Genomic DNA, 13,376 nt, shown 5'->3' on the forward strand with positions numbered 1-13,376 from the left:
TTATGTGGCATTGTGTCGGAGCTGAATAATAGAAATTTGGCCCATAATTTTAGAGGCTGGGACGCTTGAGATCAGAGTATTATAGGTTCTATGGGGAGGGCTAGTTCCTCATGGATGTCGCCGGTCACTGCAGCCTCATGGAGTGGAAATAAGTTCTGGTAAGCCCTTTTGTAAGACACTAATCATACACAGGAGGGCAGAGAGTTCCTTGTCAAATCTCCATAGCCCCACCCCTTAATACCATCACCTTGAGAATTAAGCTTCAAGGAGAGACACAGATATCCAGAACATGGTATCCTGTAATAAAACGCAGACCACCCCGCTATTCTGATTATTTTTCTTCATAAGTTCTCATTAAGCTGAATTTATTTATTGTATTGTCTCCCCCAGAACTGAGATCCGTGAGGGTAAGACTCCGGAGGTGTTTCTTTCTTTCTCCAGCACCAGAGAGCCTAGTGCAGGGGCGACAGCTCCCTCCTCAAATGTATTGAGCCCGGCTGGGTAAGGACCTCCTTGTGATGGCCAGGCTAAGCAGACAGGTCTCAACTAGCCAAGAGATGGCTTCTCACTCTTGCTTTAAGGAAGTCTCTTTTACATTACCCATCCCTCAAAGAAAAAATTTTATAAAAATGTTTCCTCCCACACTTGCGTGGCACTTAACTTCAATAAATGTTTATTGAATACAAAGCATATATTTATCCCTAGTCTGTACTCTGGATATGTTGTAATAAATGAAACAGGGTCCTGGCCTTTGTAGATCTCTTGCTTTGCTTATAAAGGGCAGAAAATAAACTAACCCAGCAATAGGTTCGTGATTTGGGAGGGGTGATGTTACTCTGGAAGACAAGTCACTCTAAGAGAGGTACTTGAAGCTGGGAGGTGGGGGCACACGCCTTTAATCCCAGCACTTACGATGCAGAGGCAGGCAGATTTTTGAGTTCGAGGCCAGCGTGGTCTACAGAGTGAGTTCCAGGACAGCCAGGGCTACACAAAGAAACCCTGTCTCGAAAAACAAAACAAAAAACAAACAACACCCCAAAAAACAATAAGAAAAAAAAAAGAAGTAGTTGAGAAGAGGAGTTTTATTTTTCTGTCCTGTGGTTCTGCCTTCCTTTAGTCCTAAGCCTTTCTGTCCACAACCATTGATTTTTCTCATTAACTTAGTGAAGAAAATATAGAAGAGTGTAATGGCCGGAAAGAAGATAATATGCCACACTGCCTGCAAGGTACAGCCTCTGAGAGTGACTTTTCAGTAAACACTGCGAAGGGAGAGAATGCCTACATGCTTTGGTTTCCATGGCTCCGCCCCTCTGTTGGGAAGCCAACCTTTACATTGCTTATCTCCAGTGCTTCCCTTTCATTTTGTCGGGCAGGCCTTTCTACATCCTATAAAAAGGCTACGGAGAGCCTGGTTGTGACTTCCCTTTCACAAGGGCACCGCTTAGGGACTCTAGGAAGGACAGTGGGCCTCACATTCAGGATGGATTGGCTCCAGCTCTTTTTTCTGCATCCTTTATCATTTTATCAAGGGGCTGCGTTCCCGTTTGCGCTTCTGTTTAATTATCTCTGCATCTTGGACACCTTTTCCACCCGGGCCAGGTAGGCTGGACGGCTAATGCTGCCTTTCCATCTAGGGCTACAGTAATAGGGTGGAACGCACAGAGTGGCCTGTACATGTCACACATTAACTACCCTCCGTTTGTGATGCGTGCGTGTGTGAGCTTATACCCCTCCACCCATGGTTGACTGCTTGAAAATGATTGTCAATGGTTCTTACCCTTCCCAATGCTGTGATCCTTTAGTACAGTTCCTCATGTTATGGTGACCCCCAACCAGAAGATTATTTTTGTTGTTGCTACTTTCTAACTCTAATTTTGCTAGTGTTATGATTTGTGATGTAAATATCTGATACCTAGGACAGCTGATATTTGACCCCAAGGGGGGTCGCGACCCATAGGTTGAGAACCACCAGATTAGCGTACCACAGACTCCAAAATTAACTTCATGTTTGCTTTGAGATGCCAGAGTCTCGAAAGGTATGCCTCTGTGCTGACCACACAGCCCGCTTAGTTTGTAGCAAGTCTTAGTTTTTATAGAACTTTGCTTACCATAAAATTAAAGTGTATAGATAACCTTGCTTGTGAGTTATACATCTATAACCGAGTATGAGTTTTTAAAGATGTCTTTGTTTCTTTGCTTGTTTTGTTTTTGAGAAATGACTCAAAACAAATCTTGGTAGATTATACCTTATTTGGTCTAAAATCATTGCCACTAAAGATCTGATAACTGCGTTACATGCTTTCTTGGTGAACACATTAGAAGCAGACTCTGGTTTGAAGAGGCCTTAGTGGAAGATATCCTTTTGAAAAGTCAGCAGGCTGTGCCCAAAGCTGCCTCCTAATTTTTCTTATTTAGGAAACTAAGATTTTTATTTAGTGAAGCTGTGTGCGGGTATATGTGTCCACATGTGTGTGGTGTTCAGGTATGCATGTGTGTATGTGTGTGTATGTCTGTCCACATGTCTGTGGGGTCCAGAATTGAACCCAGGGCTTTCACACATGTTTAAATGTACTTTACTGCTAAGCACCATCTCTTAGACCTAGTGGATCTTCCTAAGTAAAATGTAGCTGTAGGTGATATTTATAATTACTAGGTTTGATTAAACTAGAATATACTATACAGCGTTGACAATTGGTAGGTGGCCCTTACCCTTGTTTCTGGGAGATGGCCATAGGGGACAGTTATTTGTTTTGCTTGTTTTGTTTGTTGTTGTTTTTTTTTGACACAGGGTTTCTCTGTATAGCTCTGGCTGTCCTAGAACTGGCTCTGTGGACCAGGCTGGTCTTGAACTCAGAGATCTGCCTGCCTCTGCCTCTCCAGTCCTGGGATTGAAGGTGTGCACCACTGGCTTTAGGGGAACGGTTATAAAGAAGCTTTCTATATAGGAAGATTCACGAAGTATTAAAGCAAAGTGAGCATAAAAGTAATGGCTAACCCCGTGCAGCTATGCTAGGGCTGAGTCTTACATGTCTGAGTGTGTGCATGTGCACCATGTGTGTACAAGAGCTGATGAAAGTCACATGAGGGCATCAGATCCTCTGGAACTGAAGTTGCAGATGGGTGTGGTCTTCTTAATACGGATTCGTAGAATCAAAGCAGAACTCCACAAGAGCAATAAGCACTCTTAACCACTGGGCCATTTCTCCATCCCTAAGACTGTTGAGTCTTAATTCTTTTTTTTCCCTGCCCCCCACTCCCGAGTGTTAATTCTTGGACACACACACACACCTTCACTAAATACAAATCTTGGTTTCCTCGATAAGAAAGGTTAGGGGGCGGCTTTGGGCACAGCCTGCTGACTTTTCAGAAGCATCTTCAAAGCCGAGTCTGCTTCTAATGTGCTGAACTGTGTGTGTGAATAGCTTCCTAAGGCACCTCGTCCTTACCTATAAAGTGAAGAAGAAGAGGAAGGAGGAGGAGGAGGAGGAGGAGGAGGAGGAGCCTGTCTCTGGTCTCTTGCAGCTATGCTCACTTTGGTGCTGGGGATGAACCAGTAGCCTTGACATGCTATCAAGGGTTCTACCAGGATGACACCCCTAACCCTCACGATTATTTACTTGTTTGTTTCTGAGACAGGGTCTCAGCGTATACCCCAGGCTGGCCTTCTACTCTTAATTGTATGATCTCAGCCTCCTCTGTACTAGCAGAAAGCCTAGAAATGAAGTCAAAAGCACTGGACAAATTATACATCGTACACTGTATACATGTGTAGATATTTGTTTGATGTTTATTAATCCTTTAATTCTGTTATCTTTGTGTGTGTCCCTAGCTTGCACTTCTGCAGTACAAGGAATAAGTGTCCTCTCTATTTTTATATAGTGGTTTTATTACCGTTCCACTGCTCTGAAGAGACACCATGACCAAGGCATCTTTTAAAAGGAAAGCATTTAATTGGGGGTTCATTTGCAGGTTTGGAGGGTTAGTCCATGACTACTATGTCTGGCCGTGTGATTGCAGGCAGGCACTGTGCTAGTGCAGTCGTTGAGAGCTCACATCCTGATCTGCAAGGGGGGCTGGGTAACACCCCTCCTCCAGCAAGGCCACACCTCTTAATCTCCCCTAAACCATCCACCCACGGAGAACCAAACATTTAAATATATGCGCCTATGGGCGTCATTCCCATTCAAGCCAGCAGAAGTTGAAAGTGAAGGCTGAGGTCCCAAGGACAGACTCACATGAATGCCCAGGGCTGGGCTTGAATTGTATGGGTTGGGGTGTCTCACTGAGGTATCTGCTGGTCTCAGTAACTGTTGCTAACACTTGCTGGGCACTCCACCCAGAGGCAGATGTGCACCCCCAGTGACAGTTTCTTCATGCTCCAAGTAGTAGAGAGATGCAAGCTTTGTCCCCTCACCTCACTGTACCCAGCCTAGCCCATCTGACATGTATTCTCACGCCTTCCACCAGCTTTACTAACTTGGCACAACTGAGATGAAAACCTTGCATGTTCTGCATAAAGAAGAACCAAGACTACAGAATATGGTCTCTCCCAGACTTTTCACATCTTATTCTTTGGGGCTTCTGAGCGAGGACCGGGGCACACACTCCTGCTTCCATGTGGGCATAGAACCTTTCAATGCTGAAGAAGACGATTGTGTTCTGCTTCCCTGTATGCTTGAAGACTGATCACTGTGATGGAAGACATGTTGATCATGTGACTTTGTCAGTGTCAATGAATGGTCACAGATGTCATTTACCCTAGGAAGGCAGTGACACTAAAGAAAGAAAACTGGGAAAACTTGAGCAAATGTACAAAGCCATACCAGACAAAATCTTTTTTTTTTTTTCTTTCAGTCTTTTTGAAACATGGTCTCACTATATATGTCAGGCTAGTCTGGAACTTGCTATATAGCCCAGGCTGGCTGTAGAATTTGTAATTCTCCTGCCTCAGTCTCTTGAGTGTTTTGGGATTGCAGATGGACACTGTGCCCAGCAAGTTGTCTTTTATTTATCTCACATCTCATTTGGTAATAGCAAGATAACCAATATCATTTATGGTTCTTTGGCTTACACAATGAAGAAGGAAGCCACGAATTGCATGAGATGAAGAAAGACTGAAAGGTGGTGGAATAGGGATGCTGAGGACAGAGTGAAGAAAGCAGAGAAGGGATCAGTTCTGTGCTGGAGAGAACAAGAGATCCTGCAGTGACTGATCCGCAGGAATTGCAGATTTTCATAAGGGAGTTGGTAAACCATAAAAACTTAAAACCAAACCAGCAAATCATGAGGTCCTAAGAGTCCAAGTACAGTAGTGAGGACGAAACGCTGACATAAAGATTTCCTGCTTATGAGTGCAGGTACTTGCCCAAGAGAAGCACTGTGCCTCCTCTCTCCAGCTCCCTCAAATACACACGGGGTATGCACGCAGTGAGGAGGGAGGAAAGGGTATGTGCTTTGGAAGTGGGGTTGATGGCTCTTCTACTCTCATTTACACTCAGTCAGATCTTGAAGAGCCCCATTGCCAAGCTGTTTGAGACTATCCTCGTTATTGTTCTATTGCTGTAAAGAGTCACTGTGACCAAGGCAAGTCTTAGAAGAGAAAGCATCTAACTGGGGCCTTATTCAGTTTTAGAGGGCAAGTCTATTATCATCTTGGCAGGAAGCATGGTGGCAGACAGAGGCATCAGGCTGAGAACTTAGATCCTAATCCACAGGCAGAGAGAGAGAGAGAGAGAGAGAGAGAGAGAGGACTGGACTTAGGTTGGGCTTTTGAAACTTCAAAACCCACCTCCAAATATCACATCTCCTCCAACAAGGCCACACCTCCTAATCCTTCTTAAACAGTTCCACTAACTGTGGACCAAGCATTCAAACATATGAACCTATGGCGGGCATCCTCATTCTAACCACTACAGGCTCCTAGTGGTTATAGCCACTTGTACGATGGTCATGCAAGAGTCACCAGGGTCCTTGCCACACTGTTCTAAATGTCACTTTGTTGTCCCTTTCTTTCAGGTACCTCTCTCTCCTGGCTGGAGGAGGTGTCCTGGCTTTGGCTGCCATGGGTCCCTATGCTCTGCTCATCTTCATCCCTGCGCTCTGCGCTGTGGCTCTGGTCTCCTCCCTCAGTCCACAGGAAGTCCATAGGCCGACCTTCTTCTTTCAGATGGGCTGGCAGACCCTGTGCCATCTGGGTCTTCACTACACCGAATACTACCTGGGTGAGCCTCCACCCGTGAGGTAAAGGCCCCTGTCCAGTTGGTTAGGCTGAGCTGATTCTAAGTCTCACACATCTGTGGAGCATGCACATGTTACTAAATCTCTCCCGCGGCTCAGCTTCCTTTCCCAAAAAAAGAATACAAAGTGGCAATAGCTTTCTTGACAGGCTGTGGTGTTTGAGCTGCAAATGCAGTTCCGTAACTACCAACCGTCATTTGGTTTGCAGTCTATAGAACTCAGTATCTGGCACTCGCTGTAGCTTTCGTTGCTCCTGGGAGTGACGTGACAACAGTATGCTCATCTCAGCCTTGGCAGCTTTGACACAGCCACATCACAGAGGGCCTGGCTGGCTGCTGCTGGCTGCTATCTTTATTCAGGCAGGGCCTCAGCTGCTTTATCGCTTCCTCCACCCAATCTGGAAAGCAACAGAGGACAAAAACCAAGAGCTAATTACAGACCAGAGACACTGTGTTGTGAGTCAGTGGGATTGACAAAGACTAGCGAATAAAATACCCGTGAGTCTGAGATTTAATGTTCCTGGCTCCCTGTGGCTGTTGGTTGTCTGTGTCACTCATGACTGTACTGGGTGGGTAACTTGTCTGATTCTAACCTACTATTAGCTCAGTGGATTGGCCACTCCCAGTGCACCTAGAGTCCTTTAAAAGTTATTATGACAAACCAGATGCGGTGACACCTTCCTGTGCAAGGTGTCACACATGTGTGATTGTCCTATCTCTTTAGTCATGTTTGGATGAGTGTCTGCCCATTATGACATCTCTTTAATTGCTTCTTCTTTTAAAAATCCCAGCACAAGGAGGGAGAGGCAAGAGGATCAGGGGTTTTGGCGTCGATCCTCAGTTACATAGCAAATTGAGGACCAGACTGGGATACAGAAGACCCTGTCTCAAAAACCACAAACAGAAGCATAAGACAGTGTTCATGGAGGACTTCAGACTTGTGCACTGGAGCGATGGCTCAGTGGGTGGGAATGCTTGCTGTGTAAATCTGAGGACCTGAGTTCAAATCTCAGGAACACAGAGAAAAGCCATGTGACTATGTATGCAGCTGTAACCCCAGCTCTGTGTGTGTTGGGAGAGGGGGAATGACAGGAGATTACTGGGGCTAGCTCCTTGGCCTAGTTCCAGGTTCAATGAGAGACTCTATACCAAGGGATAAGGCAGGCATCGATTGAACAGTATATACATGTTTTCCTTTGACCTTCACACATGCATACACAACACACACACACATACGTGTACACACACACACACACTTTCTGGGAAAGATTAGATAGCAAGTGGGCAGGATTACTGTTCTGGACGTGACAAATCAGGACTGCAGTAGGAAGCCAGGTCCTGACAGAGTCTGGAAGGGCCAGTTGAACAGGCTCTGAGTGGGAGGAATGCTGTGCAGATGTGCAATGAAAATATCTGTTAGCTAGCCCGAGTTGGCATGGCAAAGCCAACTGACTGGGTGATAAACGCAGCAGAACTGCACAGCTTGGCGGCTAGTGATGGTACAGGCACAGTGGCTGCTTGCTGCCTTTGAGGCTTCTCATCTTGGCTTATAGGTGGCTGCCTTCTCTGGGTTGTCACATGGTCATTGCACGTGTGTGTCTGTGTCTGATCATACACATGTGTGATTATCCTATCTCTTTAGTCACGTTGGATGAGTGTCTGCCCAGTATGACATCTCTTTAATTGCTTCTTTTTTAAAAAATCGATTTAATGTATGTGAGTACACTGTAGCTGTCTTCAGACACACCAGAAGAGGGCATTGGATCCCATTACAGATGGTTGTGAGTCACCATGTGGTTGCTGGGAATTGAACTCAGGACCTCTGAAAGAGAAGTCAGTGTTCTTAACCACTGAGCCATCTCTCCAGCCCCTTTAATTGCTTCTTTAAAGACCCTGTCTCTAAATATGCTCACACTCTGAGTCACTAGGGCTTGGAACTTAAGGATGTGAATTTGGGGGGGGGGAGGGGGACACAGCCTGCAACAGAAGGGAAGCTGGCATTTGGAGGTGACCCTGCTCTCAAGATAAGTCAGGCAAAAGGATCTGATGACCTTAAGTCAGAACGAGACACAGCCATGGCTGGGGACAGTGCTGGCTTCTTGATTATGCATAGTGTGATTGTCATTTTCTCTGGCTGTCCTCAGCAATCTCACCAACAGAGTCTTCGAGGGTGTCACGGAGAGAGTTCAGAAGACTGGTGGAAAACAAATGACACCTGCTTAGGTGCTACCCCTCACCCTGATGCGTTTTCAGTGTGCACCCCCAGGCACCAGAATATTACAATCAGGGCCTGGCTTATGTTTAACACTTCATTCCTGGAATCATATTTTTACTACCAATTCTTATTTATTTTTGTTTCCAAACTTCTTCCACGTCTCCAGTCTTAAATTTCTTTTTATTGATTTTTATTTTTTTATGTATGGAATGGTCTAGAACTTACTCTACAGTATAGACAAACCAACTCACTCTCCTCCTGACTCAACCTCTTGAATGTGGTATGCGTCACCATACCGGGTGTGATTCTAATATTTGTAAGCTGTTCTCTTTTTAAAGGAACATTTTAATTAATTAATTTATGATTGATTTGTTGTACACAACACAGTACTCCTATGGAGTTCAGAGAGCAACTTTTGGGAGTTAGGGTTTTTTTTTTTTTTTTNTTTTTTTTTTTTTTTTTTTTTTTTTTTTTTTTTTTTTTTTTTTTTTTTTTTTTTTTTTTTTTTTTTTTACCACGAGGGACCTGGGAATTGAACTGGGGTTGTCAGTCTCAAGTGCCCACTGAGCTATCTCTCCAGCTGTTTATAAGCTATTCTAAAATATTATAACCAGGAGGTGGAGAGATAGCTCAATGGCTAAAAGCACTGACTGCTCTTCCAGAGGTCCTGAGTTCAATTCCCAGCAACCACATGGCAGCATAAATATGAGTCAGATGGGTCGGGGTAGGGTTTTCTCTGTGTAGTTCTTACTGTGTAGTTCTTGCTCTGAAAACCATGCTAGCCTCGAACTCAGAGATCCAACTGCCTCTGCCTCTGCATGCTGAGATGCTGGGATTAAAGGAGTGTGATATCCCGCCTGGGATAATTAGTGGTTTTGCCCTGGAATAATGCACGGTTCTAAAAGATTCTAAGAGTGTTTGTGGAGCGTGCTATGAGATCTGTGGGCAGGTTGGAGGCGAGAGAACAAGTGTGAGACAATAAATATGGCGTGGCTTCACATACATGTTTATTTAAATGTCTTTCAGGTTCTACATCACTCTTTCTTCCCTCATGCTCTTGACGCAGAGAGTCACATCCCTCTCACTGGACATTTGTGAAGGGAAGGTGGAGGCCCCGAGGCGGGGCGTCAGGAGCAAGAGTTCTTTTTCTGAGCACCTGTGGGATGCTCTACCTTATTTCAGCTACTTGCTCTTTTTCCCTGCCCTCCTGGGAGGCTCCCTGTGTTCCTTCCGGAGGTTTCAGGCTTGCGTTCAAAGATCAAGCTCTTTGTATCAGAGTATCTCTTTTCGGGCTCTGACCTGGAGGGGTCTGCAGATTCTTGGGCTGGAGTGCCTCAAGGTGGCGCTGAGAAGCGCGGTGAGTGCTGGAGCTGGACTGGGTGACTGCCAGCAGCTGGAGTGCATCTACCTCATGTGGTCCACAGCTGGGCTCTTTAAACTCACCTATTACTCCCACTGGATCCTGGACGACTCTCTCCTCTACGCGGCGGGCTTTGGCGCTGAGGCTGGCCAGGGGCCTGGAGAGGAGGGGTACGTCCCCGACGTGGACATTTGGACCCTGGAAACTACCCACAGGATCTCCCTGTTCGCGAGGCAGTGGAACCGAAGCACAGCTCTGTGGCTCAGGAGGCTCGTCTTCCGGAAGAGCCGGCGCTGGCCCCTGCTGCAGACATTTGCCTTCTCTGCCTGGTGGCACGGGCTCCACCCAGGCCAGGTGTTCGGCTTCCTGTGCTGGTCTGTAATGGTGAAAGCCGATTATCTGATTCACACTTTTGCCAACGTATCAATCAGATCCTGGCCCCTGCGGCTGCTTTATAGAGCCCTCACTTGGGCTCATACCCAACTCATCATTGCCTACATCATGCTGGCGGTGGAGGGCCGGAGCCTTTCCTCTCTCTGCCGACTGTGCTGTTCTTACAACAGTCTCTTCCCTGTGATGTACGGTCTTTTGCTTTTTCTGTTAGCGGAGAGAAAAGACAAACGTAACTGAAATCTTTCCCTGCCCTTCATCTCACCTAGCCATTAAAAACTGCTTAGGAAATGTCAGAAGATGCCTTGATGAATAATGTATTTAAAACTATTCATAGTGAGAGTTTTTAAGTATTGGATGGATAAACCTGATGGCTGGCCACAGAAATGTGTTTCTCTTCTGTGGTGGTTTGAATAGTAATGGCTTCCATATGTTTATATATTTAAATGCTTACAGGGTGACACTATTTGAAAGGACTAGGAGGTGTGGCTTCATCGGAGGAAGTGTATCACTAGGCTTTGAAGTTTCAAAAGCCCAGTCCTGGTTTAGCGTCTTGCTTGCCGATCTGGATATAGAACTCTCAGCTCCTCCAGCACCATGTCTGCCTGCATGCCGCCATGCTTCCTGCCATGTTGATAATGGACTAAACCCCTGGAATTATAAGTCAGCCCCAATTAAATGATTTCCTTTATAAAAGTTTCTGTGGCCGTGGTGTCTCATTACAGCAGGAGAACAGTAATTAAGACTTGTGCATTAACAAGCTATTCTATTGTTACTGAGGTACCCACTGGAGAAGCACAGGGACTTCTCTAGATGTGGAAGTGAGGTTGAAATGAGCCTGGATATGAAAACATCGGGTGTGAGCAGAGGGCGTGATTCAGTGAGTGTCTGCCCAGCAGATGGGAGGGCCGGGGTTTGATCCTCACTATCAGATTTAAAAAACAAAACCAAAACATCAAACTACTGAGAACCACATGAAGATGTTATATGCACAGAAATTAAATGCTTAGTACCCATTGGGCCCAGTTGATTCTGGGATGTGAAGTATCGCAATCTGGTATGAATGACTTCTTATTTCCATAATGAGATGTTAGAGACAGGCAGACTTATGAAGTAAAGGATGTTTATTTAGGTCTCAGAGTTAGAAGTGAAAAGTCTGATGGTTTGGCTTCTGTTGAGTCCCTGATGGTGGAGGCTGTCACATCATAGCAGAAGTGCAAACAGGGACAATGGCTCAAATCTTGGAGTAAACCAGAGAGCTGTCTGGACCAATATTACTTCCTTTAACACTCCTCTTAGGAAAAATACATCTCATGAAAACTATCTTCAACTCTTTGGGTGACAGGACTCCATTGGGGTCCATCTCTTAAAGGTTTTGCTGTCTGTCAACACTGCCACCCTGGGGACCAGGCCTCTAACACACATACCTCTAGGAAACATTCAACCCTAATAAGTCCGGCAAGGTGGCACAAAACTGAAATCCCAGGACTCCGGAATCCCAGACAAGAAAACCCCCAAGTCTGAGGCTGGTGGCTACTGCATAGGGAGACCCTGCAGAGGGTCAAACAGAGACTCAGATCAGAAAACAAAGAGTATGCCCGACAGGAAGCTAAATTGACAAACTCAACCATGCTATAACAAACTAGATACTCAGCCCTTGCCATAGCTTGAAAAATTTAGTCTATGCAGTCATCTCAGTTCTGAAAACAACTCTTAGCACCCTACGAGACTGGACTTTCTGCTGGACCTCACAGCGGAGCTAATACTACACCTTGAGGTCACTGAAGACTAAAGTCGGCTATCCTGCTCTGTACTTGTGCTGTTTATTTAACCTGCCTCTCAGAGAACCAACCTTACTTGCCTTGGACTTCCTATGTAAACATCTTTTACAAGCTAAGCTAATACAAAGTTGTAATCTTATGTTATGTACCCTTACATGCCCTTGACCCAGATAATGCATGTATATCATGTATATCATTGGCTAAAAGCAGCTGTCTTAGTTAGGGCTTCTATTGCTATGAAAAACCATGGCAACTCTTATAAAGACAAGCATTTAATTGGGGTGGGATTATGGGTTCAGAGGTTTAGTCCATTATCATCATGGCAGGAAGCATGGCGGCATGCAGGCAGACATGGCGCTGTGTGAGCGCCCGACTCGCCAGCAAGAAAGATGCCACAACAGGATCCTTCTGCACACGTTTATCGGGAGAGCTTGATTGCAGAGGCGAAAAGACTCCAAGCCCCAGAACTGGCGCTGCTTATATAGGCCTAGGAGAGGTGTGTCTACACCTGATTGGTTATGCTTTCAGTACCTCATTTGCATGCCTCCGGCCAGGCAGTGACTCTGCAAAAAACTCTACTGCACATGCGCACATTAGTTGTAGCTTCCCACAGCGCTAGAGAAGGAGTTGAGAGTTGTATATCTGGATCCATAGGCAGAGGAAGCAAGATGACACTGGGTCTGGCTTGAGTTTCTGAAATCTCAAAGCCCACCCCTAGTGACACACTTCCTACAATAAGGCCACACTTACTCCAACAAGGCCATGCCTCCTAATAGTTCCACTCCCTATGGGCCTATGGGCAACATTTTTATTCAAAGTACCACAGCAGTAAATACAGAAATTGAAAGCAACTTCCTAAAATGCACTATAAAGGTTGAAATAATCCATTTATTGGTCGATAAACAATGATGTTTGTTGTCTGGCTCAGTTGAGATCAGTTTTGTTGTGGGGTCTGCTTAAATCCAACCTACAGCCAATATTACTCAAACATCAGGTCAATGCAGATGTCAAAAGTTTATGGTAATCAAGCTGCTACTGATCTATCAGGGCTGAAGAACAGACTCAGGAGCTAATTATGACCCTGAAGGGACCTTGTATAGCATATTTAAAGGATGAAACCATAAAGCAAGGAGGAAGTAGTGTGGGCTCTGGTATTGACCAATCATATTTTGACATAAGTTGAACAAGGGAGTGTCCATCAGTCGGGATAGGAGTTGGTTCCTGGGGCTGGGAACAGGAACTTTGACCCTGCCTGCAAGATGGAAAAGTTGTCCCTGAGATGTCTGGACTCAGACAACTGTTTCCTTACAACAGAAGCTGTTCAGCTTTTGGGAAGTCCCCAGCTCCTGAAGGTCCTAGTTTAGTTTCTCCCTATGATTCAATGGAGTCTGAAA

At 45.4% G+C, this 13,376-nt stretch overlaps 1 protein-coding gene across 1 annotated transcript; it reads left to right on the plus strand.

Moving 5' to 3' along the window:
• Nucleotides 1-1,422: 1,422 nt before the first annotated feature.
• Nucleotides 1,423-10,900, plus strand: Mboat4 (membrane bound O-acyltransferase domain containing 4). Its single transcript, XM_021169819.1, has 3 exons — nucleotides 1,423-1,599; nucleotides 6,016-6,240; nucleotides 9,478-10,900. The coding sequence occupies exons 1-3, from the start codon at nucleotides 1,481-1,483 to the stop codon at nucleotides 10,439-10,441; spliced, it is 1,308 nt and encodes a 435-aa protein (XP_021025478.1). The 5' UTR covers nucleotides 1,423-1,480; the 3' UTR covers nucleotides 10,442-10,900.
• Nucleotides 10,901-13,376: the final 2,476 nt, after the last annotated feature.

The sequence above is a fragment of the Mus caroli genome, chromosome 8, assembly GCF_900094665.2.
Source record: "Mus caroli chromosome 8, CAROLI_EIJ_v1.1, whole genome shotgun sequence".
Lineage (NCBI taxonomy): Eukaryota > Metazoa > Chordata > Mammalia > Rodentia > Muridae > Mus > Mus caroli.